The following is a 20,400-nucleotide window of genomic DNA, read 5'->3' as shown; positions in this document are numbered from 1 at the left end:
TTTCGATCATTTCTAGTGAGATTGATCAGGCCTCACCAGAAAGTCAGTATAGATGGCAATCGACAAAAACATGGTTTCAGCTGTGGTGGTATACATACCCCATTTTGGGTGGAGTCTCCTCCTTATCGCTAAACATTACATCATTATTGCTAGTGAAATGGGCCTTAAACGGTTCCTCCACTTATCAGTACTGCCATGTGCCATGTTTCCCCTGCACTCAGCCCTTCCGAAGCTTCATTATGGCATCCCTCATGTCTCTTATAACTAACGATTCATAGTTAAAGCTCAAAAACCAATCACCTAACATTAACCAAACCCTTAACCCTAACCTATTTTATTTTTTTATGGGAAAAAAAACACAAAATTGTGTTCAATGAATAGATATTGGACGAGTAACAAATGCATTGTCAGCACACGTCCAAAATCATATAATCAATAATACACATAATAATCAATGATAAAGTTTATTCATATTCTACATGTTAGTCATTTAGCAGATGCTCTTACCAGAGCGACATAGTAGTGAGTGCATATATTTTCCTACTTTTTGTTACTAGTCCTCTACATACAGACCTGCCAAGCAACAATAGATGCTATGTTAATTGATTTCACCATTATATGAAAAAACGAATTAGAAAATGAACCCTAAATGAAGCTATTATTTGAACCAATTTAGAAATTAAATCTTGCCAGCCACGTCCCTGTTTCAGTTGCACAGGGAGGTTGGTGGTGCCTACAGTGACAGGGAGAGCAGCTCTTCTTATTCATTACTATTCATTAATAGATACAGGCACAAAGCTTGGTTCTCGTGAGACAGTACAGTCTGCTTTTTCTAAGAATGTAGAAGCAGAGACACTTTCTGTTTGGATTCCCTGGGGTTCAGCAGACCTCTGGTATGATGGCACCTGCTGCAGGAACAAGTCCCAGTCCGGCCCAGTGACTGGCAACTCTGTCTGGAAGTGGTTCCAGAACCTGGACAAATAACCAAGACAGGTACAATATTAGGGTCCCGACACACCAGTTGAGAATCGTTGCTCTAGTATACAGCAATGCAATAGACTGGTAGTGGTAGATGCCTGGGTCTGGTAAGGGAGGAAGGAAGCAAAGGAGGGAAGGTGAGGAGACGAGGGCTTACTGGTGGTGGTAGACGTCTGGCTCTCTGCTCAGACGGTTCTGGAAGCCGATATACAGGTCGTCCCAAAGAAGGCCATTCTTCACCACGTGCCTCATGACTCCGATCCTGTTCTTGATCTTTACAGAAGAGAAAGTAGTACACCGTCTATCTCTCAGTCCAATCAAGTTACATGAAATGGAAAACAAACGATCGACTTGGAGATAAATGGCGGTTTGTTTAAAAGCATGTTGGCATTTAAGCAGGGCAAGGCTGCCACATTTACCACCAACTAACTTCCTGAAATTCTACACTTTTCTCCATGGAGCAAAAAGATAAATGTGCTGTTTTATAGTTTGTTTTGCCATGTTAAATCTAATTTCCTGCTATTCTACACATTTTGCCATGGGGCAAAGATAAATGTGCCGTTTTATAGCTCATCTCATGCTATTCTACACATTTTGCCATGGGGCAAAGATAAATGTGCTGTTTTATAGCTCATCTCATGCTATTCTACACATTTTGCCCTGCGTGCCTGTTCGGTAATCCTGCCTTACACTTGAGTGAGAACTGAGCCAGCAACAATGATCTTCACCTGAAAACAGCTTTGCATCTGCCACCTACAACACATTTGAAATTATGCATAGTAGCCTGCCATCTCTGTGTGTCTGTGCCTCGTACAGCATTCACCTCTTATGAGAAAGACATGAGTCCAGGGAAATGTTATTCTTCCTCTCCGGAAGACAGATTTGTAACATGGTATGTTTCTGCCCTGTAATGTTTGACCCCTAGAAGCAGTTTTTTGTTGTATTGATCCTTCTCATAAATGGAGTGCAGTGTACCACTTCAGAAAGTATTCACACCCCTGGACTTTTCCCACATTTTGTTGTTACAGCCTGAATTACAAATGGATTACATTTAGCTTTTGTGTCACTGATCTACACACAATATCCCATAATGTCAAAGTGGAATTATGTTTTTAGAAATGTTTACAAATTAATTAATCAATAAGTATTCAACCCCTTTGTTATGGCAAGCCTAAATAAGTTCAGGAGTAAAAATGTGCTTAACAAGTCACATAATAAGTTGCAATGAAACCTCATTGAGAAGATTGACCTCAAAAAAATAAGAAAATCTGAATGGTTTGTCCTTGGGGTTTCGCCTGCTACATAAGTTCTGTTATACTCACAGACATGATTCAAACAGTTTTAGAAACTTCAGAGTTTTCTATCCAAATCTAATGATATGCATATCTTATCTTCTGGGGATGAGTAGCAGGCAGTTGAATTTGGGCATGCTTTTCATCCAAAATTCCAAATGCTGCCCCCCTATCCTAGGGAAGTTAACTCAGAAACATGTGTGGGTTTTCAAGCATGAACTGCTCGTTTCAAGTCCTGCTGCAACATTTCAATTGTGATTAGGTCTGGACTTTGACTAGGCCATTCCAAAACGTCAAATTTGTTGCTTTTTAGCCATTTTCATGTAGACTTGATTGTGTGTTTTGTATCATTGTCTTGCTGTATGACCCAGCTGCACTTCAGCTTCAGCTCACAGACGGATGTCCTGACTTTCTACTGTAGAATTCTCTGATAAAGAGCAGAATTCATGGTTCCTTCTATTAAGGCAAGTTGTCCAGGTCCCGAGCCAGCAAAGCATCCCCAAACCAATACTGAAGGCACTGTACTTATCAAGCACTGCATTTAATCCAGCAACAATGATCTTAAACTGAAAACAGCTTTGCATCAGATTTGCATCTGCCAACAACACATTCAAACCCCTGAATTTCTGCATAGCAGCCTGCTATCTCTTGGTGTCTGTGAACAGCGTCCACCTCATGAGAATGACATGAATAAAGGGAAAAGTTTATTCTTATTTACAATTTGTCACGCCCTGACCTTAGAGAGACGTTTTATTTCTCTATTTGGTTAGGTCAGGGTGGGCATTCTGTTTTTTATTTCTTTGTTTTGGCCGGGTATGGTTCTCAATCAGGGACAGCTGTCTATTGTTGTCTGATTGGGAATCATACTTAGAAAGCCTTTTTTCCTTTGTATGTTGTAGGTAGTCATCTTTGTTAGTGGCACTATAGCCCTAGTAAGCTTCATGGTCGTTTTCTTTGTTTGTTTTGTTGGCGACATTTACCTAAATAAAGGAAAATGTACGCTCACCACACTGCACCTTGGTCCAGTCATTTCCACGACGACGTCCGCGACAATTTTACCAGACACTCTTATCCAGAGCGACTTACAGTAGCAATTAGGGTTACAGCGCATTCGGAAAGTATTCAGACCCCTTGACATTTTCCACATTTTGTTACGTTACAGCCTTATTCTAATATAGATTTTTTTTTTTAACTCTCATCTACACACAATACCCCATGATGACAAAGCAAAAACAGCTTTAGAAATTTTTGTAAATGTATTGCATTTGAAAATTATATATATATCACATTTACATAAGTATTCAGACCCTTTACTTTATTGAAACACCTTTGGCAGCGATTACAGCCTTGAGTCTTCTTGGACATGATACTACAAGCTTGGCACACCTGTATTTGGGGGGGGGGGGGGGGGGTTCTCCCATTCTTCTCTGCAGATCCTCTCAAGCTCTGTCAGGTTGGATGGGGAGCGAAGCTCCACAGCTGTTTTCAGGTCTCTCCAGAGATCGGGTTCAAGTCCGGGCTCTGGCTGGGCCACTCAAGGACATTCAGAGACTTGTCCCAAAGCCAGGTTTCCTCCAGACGTGACGCTTGGCATTCAGGTCAAAGAGTTCAATCTTGGTTTCATCAGACCAGAGAATCCTGTTTGTCATGGTCAGAGTCCTTTAGGTGCCTTTTGGCATGTGCGTTTTACTGAGGAGTGGCTTCCGTCTGGCCACGTTACAATAAAGGCCTGATTTGTGGAGTGCTGCCGAGATGGTTGTCCTTCTGGAAGGTTCTCCCATCTCCACAGAGGAACTCTGGAGTTCTGTCAGAGTGACCATCGGGTTCTTGGTCACCTCCCTTCTCCCCCAAATCCTCAGTTTAGCCCACCGGCCAGCTCTAGGAAGAGTCTAGGTGGTTCCAAATGTCTTCCAATTAAGAATGAGGGAGGCCACTGTGTTCTAGGAGAACTTCAATGGTGCAGATCATTTTTGGTACCCTTCTCCAGATCTGTGCCTTGACAAAATCCTGTCTCGGAGCTCTATGGACAATTCCTTCAACCTCATGGCTTGGTTTGACATGTACTGTCAACAGTGGGACCTGATATAGACAGGTCTGTGCCTTTCCAAATCATGTCCAATCAATTGAATTTACAACCGGTGGACTCCAGTCAAGTTGGAGAAACATCTCCAAGGATGATTAATGGAAACAGGATGATGCACCTGAGCTCAATTTCTAGTCTCATAGCAAATGGTCTGAATATTTATGTAAAAAAGGTATTTTATAATTTCTTGACATTTGCAAAAATATTTCTAAAAACCTCTTTTCGCTTTGTCAAAATGGGTTATTGTGTAGACTGAGGATTTATTTTATTGAATCCATTTTAGAATAAGGCTGTAATATAACAAAATGTGGAAAAGTAAAGGGGTCTGAATACTTTCCGAATGCACTGTAAGTGCCTTGCTCAAGGGAACATCAAAATATGTTTCACATAGTAAGCTCAGGGATTTGAACCAGCAACCTTTCGATAACTGGCCCAGTGCTCTTAACTGTTAGGCTACCTGCCACCGTTATGACAGATTTGTAACATGCTATGTTCTTGCTCCACAATGTTTGTTTTGATCCTTCTCAAGTTGAGTGCAGCGTACTTAATAGTATATAGGTGAGCCGGTGTTGTAGCCATGCTCACCTCCTCATAAGGGTGCTCTCTAGTGGGCCTCTGAGTAGGGAAGGACAGATCCATGAAGTCCACCAGATAGTTGTAGCCATTGGCTATCGGAATGAAGTCCTCATCTGTCTCTATGACCTTAAATACATATTACAAACAGTTAGGCTATGTTTAGTTGGAATTCAAACAATTTGCGTTATTCACTGACCTGCAGTTATGATAAATACCAGATAACTAGAATATGAATAACCAGAATCAATAAACATAATCTAAAGAATTACCAGAATCTTATAAGAAAGTAGCAAAAGAATGAGAAGAATTGGAAAAGATTTGTTCTAATTATTTTTCAAATTGATTGAACATGCCTGGCACAATGGACCAAGGGTCATAGTCCCTAAAGTGTCAAGCCTGCCCATCTGGCAATCCAAGCAGCCAAAATCAGCTGTTCCAAGGGCAGTTTCCTGGACATAAGTTAAGCCTAGTCCTGGAACCCCCCAAAAATTCGATAGAGATTCTCCATTGAGCTTTTATTTTTTTTAAATTCAGGAATAGGCTTAGTCTGTGTCCGTGAGAGCGTCCGTGCATGTTTTAAACATTCCAGAAATCTGCAGAGACAGGAAGTGAATGGAAGGGGTCGCGTTCAGTCGGTACAAAACCTAGAAACGTTTTAAAATGGAGATAATATTTATATATTTAAAATGTCCAATAATATTTTAAATTTTCCTTGCATGTTTTACTGCCTACTGAATGCGAGTCAGGAGTAACCAGGAGTGTATTCCTAAATTGCAGACTGTTGCAAAAAAGTTTAGTCCGTTTAATCCAAACAAAAAACATTTTGCAATGAAAACAAGTTTCTATTGGACAAATTCAGGCTTCCGTTTGGTTCCAAGAGTAAACAGTAATCGGTTTCTGTTGAAAAAACGTTTTGCAACAGTCTGCGACTAATGAATCCACCCCAGGAGTCAGCTTGTAGATGTGCAGTAGAGCACTAAGAGCTGTGAGGACTTTTATATGGACTGCAATATTTACCCGGACAACTAGATTGTAGTTTTTAAACCCTGCCCAGATGTAATAAAATTGGATCCAGCTTTTATGTTTAAATATCTCAGCGGTGATGGCCCCGTTCAGTTCATCCACGTACAAATCAAAGTCCCAACTGTCCTTATAGATGTTTGTCCCGGATGGAGGGTCGGTGATGGCTTTCCTGTGGTTATAGTCAAATCATACATGATTTACAGTGCATTTTACCTGGGTTACAACATTAAAACGGAATTCAATGATGTAGGAAAAACCGAATGTAGAAAGAGAACATAATGGCAGACAATGTAGGGAAGTGAGGTAATAATGGCAGACAATGTAGGGAAGTGAGGTAAAAATGGTTGACAATGTAAGGAAGTGATGCAATAATGGTAGATAATGTAGGAAAGTGATGTAATAATGGTAGACAATGTAGGGAAGGGAGGTAATAGTGGTTAACAATGTAGGGAAGTGAGGTAATAATGGTATTGACAACAGAGGGAAACATCAAACACCAAAATGTGATTTGTGATTATTGATGATTGTTGGCATTTCTATGGAGTATGGACTGATATGACAGACATGGACACACACGATTTGCTGATTGATGAGCAATCCTACCGGCTGGGGCTCATCAGAGCCAGTGCCAGATCGAGCACAGCGCCTGGCTTGGGTGTCCATGTTGTTATGCCTGGAGCGCTCTTCTTGATCAGGGCATTGAGCTCCTCCGCTTTGTTTTTCGTGTTAGTTTCCTTAATGTACCTGTCAGTTAACTTATGTCAGTTGTCAATGTCAAATTGGGATGCAAGTTATATTGAGTGACTGCAATTGAAGCAATAAGAGGGGTCAAAACCTAACCTCAACCTAGAACGGAATTTGTACACAAAAGAGTGAACGTTTTGTAATACCTGTCTGAGGGATGTGCTTCGACAAAGTAACCGGCAAACGGGCAGTAGATCTTGGGCTGCAAGGATTTTACCAGCTGGGCCTTGTAGTTCATGAGCTTCTTCCTTTCATTCTTGACAAAATCAGCTTTCCAGCTCTCTGCAGGGTGAAATCGACACTAGACTATGAGTGAATCTCAGTTGTGTTTCCTTGATTCCTCGCTTCCTCTCCCCTTGCCTCCTCCTCAAAATGCATTGGAGGAGAACATCCGAGGGAAGTAACCTCATATCTGTTCCGATGTGCTTTGAGGAGGAGATAAGGAGAGAGGAAATACAATTGAGATTCACTCCATCTGCAGTCAATAGCCAGGAAAACCCAAGGGAGCAATTCATTTCTCTGTTATTTGTCCGGCTATACATTTGGATGCTGTATACCTGTCCACCTCACCTGTGTATTTTCCTCCACTGAAGGTCATGGGGAAGCCAGACGCCCCTCCAGCAAAGTCGCTCATCATCAGGTCTACATTGTGGGGCAGTCGGCCGTAGTTTGGCCTGGTGCAGTCCACCGTGTTGAGGATCATATGACCTGGGTGGGAGAACCAGGATCAGATGCACCCGTCAAATGAGATAAGGTTGAGATAAGGCTTTAAGGTGCATCGTATTTCTACCAGGTGGCGCTGGCATATACTTTTACTACTGAACTGACAAGGACCTGAATCAGACAGGATGTGCATGTTCAATAAAATAATGAGTCTTAATTATCCTGATGGAGCCCATCTTTATATGGATGTATAATCTGTAGGTGGATAAAGTGGGAGGAAAGTCAGAATGTGTGACCTGCTTGTGCTTGTACACTGACTGGACAAAACATTAGGAACACATGCTCTTTCCGTGAAATAGACTGACCAGGTGAATCCAGGTGAAGGGTATGATCACTTATTTAAATCCACTCCAATCAGTGTAGATGAAGGGGAGGAGGCAGGTTAAAGAAGGATTTTTAACCCTTGAGACATGGATTGTGTATGCGTGTCATTCAGAGGGTGAATGGGCAAGACAAAATATTTAAGTGCCTTTGAAGGGGGTATGGTAGTAGGTACCAGGCACACCGGTTTGAGTGTGTCAAGAACTGCAGCGCTGCTGGGTTTTTCATGCTCAACAGTTTCCCGTGTGTATCAAGAATGGTTCACCACCCAAAAGAAATCCATCTAACTTGACACAACTGTGGGAAGCTTTGGAGTCAACATGGGCCAGCATCCCTGTGGAACACTTTCAATACCTTGTAGAGTCCATGCCAATAGAGTCCAATTGAGGTTGTTCTGATGGCAAAGGGGAGTGCCATTCAATATTAGGAAGGTGTTCCTAATGTTTCGTACACTCGGTGTATATACCACTTAGCAGACCCTTTTATGAAAAGTGACTTCCTGTGACTGCAGGAATTGAACCCAGGGCTCTGGCGAAGCTAGCACCACGTGCTCCTACAAAGGACATGATGACTACCTTTATATTCAACAATGATACAGGTGTCCAATTCAGGGTGCACTTCATCCTTCAGAATCATGAATCTGAGGTGCTCATCAATCTGACGGAGACAACAGGAGAAGGGCATTAAAGAAGAGCCTTTTGACAGAGGTTCCTTTATCGTATAAACTGTTCATGCAAAGTGAGCTGTTTATGCTTACGTTTTGCCAAATGCCAAAGGGAACGACGTTGATATTTGTCAGCTTCACCTGCCTTTTCTCCAGCATCCTGTAACATGATTCAAATGAGGACAGCATAAACCCATAAAGGTGACACTCTCATTTGTTTTATGGTTGTAAAACCATGTTAATGATTGACATATACAGTTGAAGTTGGAAGTTTACATACACAGACAAATACATTTAAACTCAGTTTCCACAATTCCTGACATTTAATCCCAGTAAAAAATCCCTGTTTTAGGTCAGTTAGGATCACCACTTTATTTTAATAATGTGAAATGTCAGAATAATAGTAGAGAGAATGATTTATTTCAGCTTTTATTTCTTTCGTCACATTCCCAGTGGGTCAGTAGTTTACATACTAATTGAGTGTATTTGGTAGCACTGCCTTCAAATTGTTTAATAACTTGGGTCTGTCACGATCGTGGTCTAAATAAGTGGACCAAGGCGCAGCGTGAGTAGAGTTCCACATTTTATTAATAGTGAAACTGCCCCCCCCCCCAAAAAAAAGATATAACGAACGTGAAATGTGTAGCTCACAATGGCACTCAAACAGAACAAAACAATATCCCCCAACGCAGGTGGGAAAAGGGACACGCTAAGTATGATCCCCAATTAGAGGCAACGATATTCAGCTGCCTCCAATTGGGAACCATACTCACACACCAACATAGAACTATAATAACTAGAAAACCCCCCTAGTCATGCTGTGACCTATTACACCATAGAGAACCCCGATGGCTCTCTATGGTCAGGGTGTGACAGGGTCAAACATTTCGGGTAGCCTTCCACAAGCTTCCCACAATAAGTTGGGTGAATTTTGGTCCATTCCTCCTGACAGAGCTGGTGTAACTGAGTCAGGTTTGTAGGCCTCCTTGCTCGCACACGCTTTTTCAGTTCTGCCCACACATTTCCTATAGGATTGAGGTCAGGGCTTTGTGATGGCCACTCCAATAACTTGACTTTGTTGTCCTTAAGCCATTTTGCCACAACATTGGAAGTATGCTTGGGGTCATTGTCCATTTGGAAGACCGATTTGCGACCAAGCTTTAACATGATGACACTCATGACACTGATGTCTTGAGATGCCGCTTCAAAATAATTTCCCTTCTCATGATGCCATCTATTTTGTAAAGTGCACCAGTCCCTCCTGCAGCAAAGCACCCTCTCCCCCCCCCACAACATGATGCTGCCACCCCCATTCATCACGGTTGGGATGGTGTTCTTCAGCTAGCAAGCCTCCCCCTTTTTCATCCAAAAATAACAATGGTCATCATGGCCAAACAGTTCTATTTTTGTTCCATCAGATCAGAGGACATTTCACCAAAAAGTACTATCTTTGTCCCAATGTGCAGTTGCAAACCGTAGTCTGGCTTTTTTATGGCGGTTTAGGAGCAGTGGCTTCTTACTTGCTGAGAGGCCTTTCAACTTATGTTGATATAGGACTCGTTTAACTGTGGATATAGATACTTTTGTACCTGTTTCCTCCAGCATCTTCACAAGGTCCTTTGCTTTTGTTCTAGGATTAAGACAAAACGCTTCTCCTTCCTGAGCGGTATGACGGCTGCGTGGTCCCATGGTGTTTATAATTGCGTAATATTGTTTGTACAGATGAACATGGTACCTTCAGGCATTTGGAAATTGCTCCCAGGTATGAACCTGACTTGAGGTCTACAATTTTTTTTCTGAGGTCTTGGCTGATTTCTTTTGATCTTCCCATGATGTCAAGCAAAAAGGCACTGAATTTGAAGGTAGGCTTCAAACACATCCACAGGTACACCTCCAATTGACTCAAATGATGTCAATTAGCCTATCAGAAGCTTCTAAAGCCAAGACATCATTTTATGGAATTTTCCAAGCTGGTTAAAGGCACAATCATCTTAGTGTATGTAAACTTCTGACCCACTTGTATTGTGATTTATACGTGAAATAATCTGTCTGTAAACAATTGTTGGAAAAATTACTTCTGTCATGCACAAAGTAGATGTCCTACCCGATGTGCCAAAACTATAGTTTGTTAACAAGATATTTGTGGGGTGGTTGAAAAACAAGTTTTAATGACTCCAACCTAAGTGTATGTAAACTTCCGAGTTCAACTGTATATAGATAACCCTTACCAGAACACTGGTCTTGATGTGTCGCCAACATAAATAGGAACATCGGGTCTTGTCGCAGAGAGGGATTTTAAGGTTGGGTAGCTGAAAATACATTTTTCAGGAATTATCTTAAAACGTCCTGCCTTCTGTGTGCTCATCCTCATAAGGAAAATTGGAATCAACATTTCTGCTTACTTCCGTAATTGAAATTAGGGTCCCACTTTAAACTAAGTACAACTTATAAAGGCTCAATATAGCTTACATAGATGATATGTGATTATCTCATACTCTATAAATGGTGTATAAACATACATAGTTTACACACCATTTATACACCACCCTTTATACACCATTTATAGAATATGACACACGCTTATAGATTATCTGTGAAGCATTTGCGTAGTGCTTCAGAAACTTCATGCATGCTATAAAATGCCTTTATACGTCGTTAAAGTGGGGCCAAAATGATAAATACATTGAAATCAGTCGTGGCTGGTGGGTGGAGATTGCGGAGGACGGGCTCATTGTAATGTTTGGAATAGTATGTGTTTGATACGTTCAGTCCATTCCCTTCCAGTTTCACTGAGCCCATCCTCCCATATCAATCCATTTCATTCTGCCATACAGGTACCATCTCTACATGCCTGTACCATACAGGTACCATCTCTACATGCCTGTACCATACAGGTACCATCTCTACATGCCTGTACCATACAGGTACCATCTCTACATGCCTGTACCATACAGGTACCATCTCTACATGCCTGTACCATACAGGTACCATCTCTACATGCCTGTACCATACAGGTACCATCTCTACATGCCTGTACCATACAGGTGCCATCTCTACATGCCTGTACCATACAGGTGCCATCTCTACATGCCTGTACCATACAGGTGCCATCTCTACATGCCTGTACCATACAGGTACCATCTCTACATGCCTGTACCATACAGGTACCATCTCTACATGCCTGTACCATACAGGTACCATCTCTACATGCCTGTACCATACAGGTACCATCTCTACATGCCTGTACCATACAGGTACCATCTCTACATGCCTGTACCATACAGGTACCATCTCTACATGCCTGTACCATACAGGTACCATCTCTACATGCCTGTACCATACAGGTACCATCTCTACATGCCTGTACCATACAGGTACCATCTCTACATGCCTGTACCATACAGGTACCATCTCTACATGCCTGTACCATACAGGTACCATCTCTACATGCCTGTACCATACTCCATACAGGTACCATCTCTACATGCCTGTACCATACTCCATACAGGTACCATCTCTACATACTTGTACCATACTCCATACAGGTACCATCTCTTCATACCTGTACCATACAGGTACCATCTCTACATACAGTGCCTTGCGAAAGTATTCGGCCCCCTTGAACTTTGCGACCTTTCGCCACATTTCAGGCTTCAAACAAAGATATAAAACTGTATTTTTTTGTGAAGAATCAACAACAAGTGGGACACAATCATGAAGTGGAACGACGTTTATTGGATATTTCAAACTTTAACAAATCAAAAACTGAAAAATTGGGCGTGCAAAATTATTCAGCCCCCTTAAGTTAATACTTTGTAGCGCCACCTTTTGCTGTGATTACAGCTGTAAGTCGCTTGGGGTATGTCTCTATCAGTTTTGCACATCGAGAGACTGACATTTTTTCCCATTCCTCCTTGCAAAACAGCTCGAGCTCAGTGAGGTTGGATGGAGAGCATTTGTGAACAGCAGTTTTCAGTTCTTTCCACAGATTCTCGATTGGATTCAGGTCTGGACTTTGACTTGGCCATTCTAACACCTGGATATGTTTATTTTTCAACCATTCCATTGTAGATTTTGCTTTATGTTTTGGATCATTGTCTTGTTGGAAGACAAATCTCCGTCCCAGTCTCAGGTCTTTTGCAGACTCCATCAGGTTTTCTTCCAGAATGGTCCTGTATTTGGCTCCATCCATCTTCCCATCAATTTGAACCATCTTCCCTGTCCCTGCTGAAGAAAAGCAGGCCCAAACCATGATGCTGCCACCACCATGTTTGACAGTGGGGATGGTGTGTTCAGGGTGATGAGCTGTGTTGCTTTTAAGCCAAACATAACATTTTGCATTGTTGCCAAAAAAGTTCAATTTTGGTTTCATCTGACCAGAGCACCTTCTTCCACATGTTTGGTGTGTCTCCCAGGTGGCTTGTGGCAAACTTTAAACAACACTTTTTATGGATATCTTTAAGAAACGGCTTTCTTCTTGCCACTCTTCCATAAAGGCCAGATTTGTGCAATATACGACTGATTGTTGTCCTATGGACAGAGTCTTCCACCTCAGCTGTAGATCTCTGCAGTTCATCCAGAGTGATCATGGGCCTCTTGGCTGCATCTCTGATCAGTCTTCTCCTTGTATGAGCTGAAAGTTTAGAGGGACGGCCAGGTCTTGGTAGATTTGCAGTGGTCTGATACTCCTTCCATTTCAATATTATCGCTTGCACAGTGCTCCTTGGGATGTTTAAAGCTTGGGAAATATTTTTGTATCCAAATCCGGCTTTAAACTTCTTCACAACAGTATCTTGGACCTGCCTGGTGTGTTCCTTGTTCTTCATGATGCTCTCTGCGCTTTTAACGGACCTCTGAGACTATCACAGTGCAGGTGCATTTATATATGGAGACTTGATTACACACAGGTGGATTGTATTTATCATCATTAGTCATTTAGGTCAACATTGGATCATTCAGAGATCCTCACTGAACTTCTGGAGAGAGTTTGCTGCACTGAAAGGGGCTGAATAATTTTGCACGCCCAATTTTTCAGTTTTTGATTTGTTAAAAAAGTTTGAAATATCTCATAAATGTCGTTCCACTTCATGATTGTGTCCCACTTGTTGTTGATTCTTCACAAAAAAATACAGTTTTATATCTTTATGTTTGAAGCCTGAAATGTGGCAAAAGGTCGCAAAGTTCAAGGGGGCCGAATACTTTCGCAAGGCACTGTACCTGTACCATACAGGTACTATCTCTACATATCTGTACCATACAGGTACCATCTCTACATATCTGTACCATACTACGTACAGGTACCATCTCTACATACCTGTACCACATTCCATACAGGTACCATCTCTGAATACCTGAGGTGGTCGGAGTGCATGTGGCTGATGTAGATGAGGTCGGCCATGCACAGCCTCTCCATGGAGTCAGCAGGGGGCTCATGGAGCAGCCACCAGCCCCTGGCGAAGGCCGGACCCGTCAGCCAGGGGTCGAATATCATCTTCTTCCCCCCTAGCTGGAGCTCCATGCATGCATGGGTGAGGTAGGTCACCTGGAGGAACATGAAGGTTGAGTTTGGAGCGGAGAATCTTGTCGCCCGACGTGCTATCTTTTTAGATTTGCGTGCGGCGCGGTTGACCATCAATCACATTGATATAAATAGCCTGTCGGCCATATGGGGAAAATCTCAGAGGTGTCGGTGTTGGGACTGTCATTTCTGTGTCTCTGGAATTTAAATGAACACAGGGGAGATGGTCAAAAAGTCATCTGTGACCAACTGTCACTCAGAGTCCCAGCAATAAGTCCTGCACTGTTGGGCACGGCTATGATCGGAGATCTATCCCGATACGTGATCTAGAATCTTGGATGGCGGTTGGTGATATCTTTCAACCTTTGCCCATCTCCCTTATGTGTCCCAGGCTTAAGTTTGGCACTGCAGCCTTTCAGGTGAAAACACACCCTCAGATCTCACATTATAAAAGTGGTGATGAGATCAAAGATAAGTAGAAGATTGTGTAGACACAACTCTCGGTTACTAAACAACATGGTAATGTGTTCCACATTAGTTTCAACCAGCCTGGTGAAGACATCTTTTTCATGACGAGACCAAGATCACAACCAGATCAAGACATGTTTTTCTGACCTTAACAAAACGTCTTTATACAACCAGTATACATCCTGACCATGACGTCATGTAAGATGTCATAATGTAATTGCAACCAGTTTTGCCCACTGGGAAAGGCCTCAGATCTGTCCAGCCGTAGGTGTGTGTGACGAGCTGTACTCACAGTCACCTCTCCCTCCTGCAGTTCCTGTGGATCCTGGGGGTCTGCCAACCAGGGGTCCCAGACGATCACCTCCACGAGCTGAAGACCACCCTCGTCTGTCATCACGACGTCTGCGTTAGCAAAATCAAGCCAAAGTCAAAACTCTTCCGATTAATAATCTAATGAATTACTTTTATTTGATTATCTTAAGTTGAAGTCGGAAGTTTACATACACTTTAGCCAAATACATTTAAACTCAGTTTTTCACAATTCCATTTAATCCTAGTAAATATTATCTGTTTTAGGTCAGTTAGGATCACCACTTTATTTTAAGAATGTGAAATGTCAGAATAATAGTAGAGAGAATGATTTATTTTGGCTTTTATTTCTTTCATCACATTCCCAGTGGGTAAGAAGTTTACATACACTGTCACACCCTGACCATAGAGAGCCTTTTTATTCTCTATGTTGGTTAGGTCGGGGTGTGACTAGGGTGGGTAATCTAGGTTGTTTTTTTCTACCATGTTGGCCTGGTATGGTTCCCAATCAGAGGCAGCTGTTTATCGTTGTCTTTGATTGGGGATCATATTTAGGCAGCCATTTCCCCACTGTGTTTTGTGGGATCTTGTTTCTGTGTAGTTGCCTGTGAGCACTGCTTGAGCTTCACGTGTCGTTTATTCTGTTTTTTTGTTCGGTTCTCTGATAATTAAAAGATGTCGAACCGATTCCACGCTGCGCTTTGGTCTGAGTATGATTAGAACGACGATCGAGATACACTCAATTAGTATTTTGTAGCATTGCCTTTAAATGGTTTAACTTGGGTCAAACGTGTCGGGATAGCCTTCCACAAGCTTCCCACAATAAGTTGGGTGAATTTTGGCCCATTTCTCCTGACACAGTTGGTGTAACTGAGTCAGGTTTGTAGGCCTCCTTGCTCGCACACGCTTTTTCAGTTCTGCCCACACATTTTCTATAGGATTGAGGTCAGGGCTTTGTGAGGGCCACTCAAATAACTTGACTTTGTTGTCCTTAAGCCAGTTTGCCACAACTTTGGAAGTATGCTTGGGGTCATTGTCCATTTGCAAGACCCATTTGCAACCAAGCTTTAACTTCCTGACTGATGTCTTGAGATGTAGCTTCAATATATCCACATAATTGTCCTCCCTCATGATGCCATCTATTTGTGAAGTGCACCAGTCTCTCCTGCAGCAACACACCCACACAACTTGATGCTGCCACCCGTGCTTCACGGTTGGGATGGTGTTCTTCGGCTTGCAAGCCTCCCCCTTTTTCCTCCAAACATAACGATGGTCATTATGGCCATACAGTTCTATTTTTGTTTCATCAGACAAGAGGACATGTCTCCAAAAAGTACGATATTTTGTCCCCATGTGCAGTTGCAAACCATAGTCTGGCTTTTTTATGGCAGTTTTGGAGCAGTGGCTTCTTCCTTGGCAAGCAGCCTTTCAGGTTATGTTGATATAGGACTCGTTTTACTGTGGATATAGATAATTTTCCTGAGCAGTATGACGGCTGCATGGTCCCATGGTGTTTATATTTGCGTACTATTATTTGTACAGATGAACGTGGTACCTTCAGGCGTTAGGAAATTGCTCCCAAGGATGAACCAGACATGTGGAGGTCTATAAAAAATGTTTTGAGTTCTTGGCTGATTTCTTTTGATTTTCCCATGATGTCAAGCAACAAGGCACTGAGTTTGAAGGTAGGCCTTGAAATACATCCACAGGTACACCTCCAATTGACTCAAATTATGTAAATTAGCTTATCAGTTGCTTCTAAAGCCATGACATCATTTTCTGGATTTTTCCAAGCTGTTTAAAGGCACAGTCAAGTTAGTGTATGTAAACTTCTGACCCACTGAAATTGGGATACAGTGAATTATAAGTGAAATAATCTGTCTGTAAACAATTGTTGGAAAGATTACATATGTCATGCGCAAGGTGGATGTTCTAATTGACTTGCCAAAACTGTAGTTTGTTAACAAGAAATTTGTGGAGTGGTTGAAAAACAAGTTCTAATGACTCCAACCTAAGTATATGTAAACCTCACACTTGAACTGTACATAGACATATTAAACATCTGACTTATTATTTACATTGTGTTCCTCGTGTCATTTTTAGATGGCCAAAGGAATGGACAGCTGGAGCTGGGCACTCAACCCACGGGACGCTGAACAGCGTCTACCTCCTAGTCATAAGACTGCTAAACAGTTAGTCCAGGTTGGCTGACTATCTGCATTGACCCTTTTTGGACTAAGTCTTTTGACTCATCACATACTCTGCTGTTACTGTTTATTATCTATCCTGTTATCTGGTCACTTTATCTCACCTATGTGAACAATTACATCATACCCCTGCACATCTACTCGATACTGGTACCTCGTGTAACGTTATATAGTCAAGTTATCGTTACTCTGTGGATTTATTCCTTGTGTTATTATTTTTTTCTCTCTGCATTGTTGGGAAGGTCCGTAAGTAAGCATTTCACTGTTAGTCTACATCTGTTGTTTACGTAGCATGTGACATAACATTTGATTTAATGATCAGTATCACACAATGTGTACAAATATACACAAGTTGTCAGAGAACACAAAAGATTAGACATACCGTTTCATATGACCCAAAATGGCAAATAGACTTAAAATGCCATTCAATAACCTTTCAGGTTGAGAAAATGGCAGCTCAACTTACCCAGCTCATCCTGTGTGAAGCTGTCAGGAGGGTTCACATACTGCATAGTTGAGACATTCAGCTTCCAGTAGTGTTTTGTACATTGGACCGTCCTGCATCAGAAAAACCTTTCAGTCCCATGGAATAGATATGTTTTATCTAAGCCTCGGTATTAAAGAAGAAGTTCAGGATTTTACCACTTGATGTTAAATGGTTCCTCAGCCTGAAAGTAGTCTATGGGCCAGGAGAAACTGTAATCCAAGGTTCGGTATTCTCTAAACAGCCGCTACTAACTCCAACTATCTTTAGTTGTAGAGTCCTGAACTTCCCTTTTAAGTCTACTTACCTTCCATCTAAGTCCTCTATGTCTTTGATGAACAGGCCTCCTTGGTGTTTGCATTGGTTCTTGCAGGCCTTCAGCTCTCCATTTTCTTTGTATATGATGTAGCACTTGCCATCATCTGGGCTCTTCTTAAAGTTGATGCCATCTTTGAGTGAGAACACCGCCTCAGAGTCCAGGGTCAGCACTGTCTTTGAAGACTGGGCTGTCATTTGAGTGGTGGAATTGAAGTGCTGATGAGAAAAGTAGAGGAGTATAAGTGGATGGTACTCGTAAGAAGAATTTACAGGTGAACTGAACAGAAGTCATCAATAAAGGCAATAAAACAATCTATTCAGTTTATTACAAGTTGCAACAGGGAGATACTTCCAGCACAGAACCAGATAAAATGTCTAACTGGCCATATATCCTAATCAGCAGACAACTGTTCTGTAAACATCAGTCCCAGAGGCAAGTGGGAAGTCCAAACAAGTAAGTGACATTGCTACAGAATCACAGTGTTCAGACAATACAATAATAATCAGCGTGTCCTCGGTCCTTGTATCTCCAGTCTGGCATCAAACACTATCAACAGATGTGAGTTTAATCCATAACATACCGCGTCGAGGCTAGTGACCATCAACTCAAATATCACAAACAAAACACTGGAAATCGTGTATTACAGAAAGGGGAAATATATGAATATGCGGTAACACTTTACTTCACACCTAGTGTCATAACACATTATGACACTGTCATAACCATGTCATAACATCTGACAACGTGTCATAACCTGTCATAATACTGTTTCATATGTTTAGACCTGTTGTGACATACATTATGATATTTTATGGGTGGTTATGACACATACGAGTTTCAAAACCCACAAAACCTACCACACAAGGCAAAACATTCCATTCCAGCATAGCCTACGTATCAACAGTATTTTTTTTAAATTGACTATATTAAATTATCATTGTAATTGCGCACAAAATGATGTCAGACATGAACTTACCCCAATGCTCTGTTTCTGATGACTGGGATGAATGCAAGAGCAGAAGCAGGACAAGACACCCTCTTTTTGACAGATGACTGGTATAAGGGCATGTATGTGATTGGCCTATCTGACTTATGTGATTATGATGGTCATAATGCTTCTTGAGTGTCAAAGTGTATTTTCTTAGTCCAAGTAAAGTGACACAGGATGGTCATAATGCTTCTTGACAGTCTCATAAAGTGTATTTTCTACAAGTTGTTTAAAATATGATAGAGAGAGAGAGAAAGAGCGAGAGACCTGAACCTACATTTTAGACAATAGCACAGATTCAAAGAATTAAACATTATACCATTATATTTACATGTTCATGGTTAGTTCAAATGAGTAATATCTAAATTCAAACAAATATCATTTCCTCATAGAGTACTGTGACACTTTGGGAACTAAATATTACATTGAAATGTATGGAATTACCAGGAGCAGACCTGGGTACAAATACATGAGTATTTATATTTGAAATTCTGATCTTGTGTGAATGAGTATTATGTGGTCAAAATCCGCTACCTCTTAACATTTCCTACAAATAGTAGGCTATCCAAACACATTCTGCCAAATACCCAAGGAACAAACAGAAAGTGGGTTCAATGCATAGAGTATTTCTATATTTTTATTTATTGAAATACCCCACATTTGAACATGGGTCTGATTCAGAGACTTTTTGGTTGTAAGAGCAATCATCCTCAATTCATATTTTTCTTCAGCTCATATGACTGAAATTCATCCAAAGTTAATTGAATTTCAAGTTAAGTTAACAGTTTCAGCAAACCCTTTCTTTAACCTTTTTGGGATAGGGGGCAGCATTTTCACTTTTGGATGAATAGCGTGCCCAGAGTGAACTGCCTCCTACTCTGTCCCAGATGCTATTATATGCATATTATTGTTAGTATTGGATAGAAAACACTGAAGTTTCTAGAACTGTTTGAATGATGTCTGTGAGTAACAGAACTCATATGGCAGGTGAAAACCTGAGAAAAATCCAACCAGGAAGCGGGACATCTGAAGTTTGTAGTTTTTCAAAGCTTGGCCTACCAAATACACATTGAGATATTTAGGAGGTTGCACTTCCCAGGGCTTCCACTAGATGTCAACCGTCTTTAGAAACTGGTTTGAGGATTCTACTATAAAGGAGGGGCTCATGAGACCTTTTTGAGACAGTGGTCTGGAAGAGAGCCTTGGTCTCATGATGCACGCTCCCGACAGTTACTTCTCGTTCCATTGCTTTTCTGAAGACAAAGGAATTCTCCGGTTGGAACATTATTGATGTTTAGTTAAACACATCCTAAAGATTGATTCCATACATCGTTTGACATGTTTCTAACGGACTGTAACGGAACTTTTTGAGTTTTTGTCTGGATGAAGTGCCTGTGCCTCATGAAGATGGATTACTGGGCTGAACACGCTAAAAACAAGTGGCTATTTGGACATAAATGGAACAAATCAGTCATTTATTGTCGAACTGGGATTCCTGGGATTGCCTTCTGATGAAGATCAAAGGTAAGTGAATATTTATGGTGTTGTTTCTAACTTTGTTGATTCCCAAATGGCGGATATTCCTCTGGCTGTTTTGGGTTCTGAGCGCCGTTCTCAGATTGTTTTTTTCCGTAAAGTGTTTTTGAAATCTGACACAGCGGTTGCATTAAGGAGAAGTCTCTTTAATTCTGTGAATAACACTT

At 41.4% G+C, this 20,400-nt stretch overlaps 1 protein-coding gene across 1 annotated transcript; it reads right to left on the bottom strand.

The window, feature by feature from the left end:
• Positions 1 to 451: 451 nt before the first annotated feature.
• Positions 452 to 17,921, bottom strand: LOC110499779 (cytidine monophosphate-N-acetylneuraminic acid hydroxylase). Its single transcript, XM_090200990.1, has 14 exons — positions 17,698 to 17,921; positions 17,373 to 17,464; positions 14,683 to 14,792; positions 13,756 to 13,946; positions 10,633 to 10,713; positions 8,498 to 8,564; positions 8,316 to 8,397; positions 7,267 to 7,404; positions 6,843 to 6,978; positions 6,556 to 6,696; positions 5,947 to 6,121; positions 4,939 to 5,055; positions 1,136 to 1,251; positions 452 to 972 (listed from the first exon to the last, which is right to left on the bottom strand). The coding sequence occupies exons 1-14, from the start codon at positions 17,901 to 17,903 to the stop codon at positions 771 to 773; spliced, it is 1,854 nt and encodes a 617-aa protein (XP_090057116.1). The 5' UTR covers positions 17,904 to 17,921; the 3' UTR covers positions 452 to 770.
• Positions 17,922 to 20,400: the final 2,479 nt, after the last annotated feature.

Source organism: Oncorhynchus mykiss, chromosome 15 (genome assembly GCF_057628025.1).
Source record: "Oncorhynchus mykiss isolate SJ-2025 chromosome 15, ASM5762802v1, whole genome shotgun sequence".
Lineage (NCBI taxonomy): Eukaryota > Metazoa > Chordata > Actinopteri > Salmoniformes > Salmonidae > Oncorhynchus > Oncorhynchus mykiss.
This window is presented reverse-complemented; position numbering and strand designations above follow the sequence as displayed.

Excerpts from the sequence above, each read along its gene's own strand:
- LOC110499779 (XM_090200990.1), bottom strand. The coding sequence starts at position 17,903 with ATGACAGCCCAGTCTTCAAAGACAGTGCTGACCCTGGACTCTGAGGCG. Across the intron at positions 13,947-14,682 it reads TGCAGGAGGGAGAGGTGACT|GTGACCTACCTCACCCATGC; the intron begins GTGAGTACAGCT and ends ATGTTCCTCCAG. Across the intron at positions 7,405-8,315 it reads TATCATTGTTGAATATAAAG|GTCATATGATCCTCAACACG; the intron begins GTAGTCATCATG and ends TCTCCCACCCAG.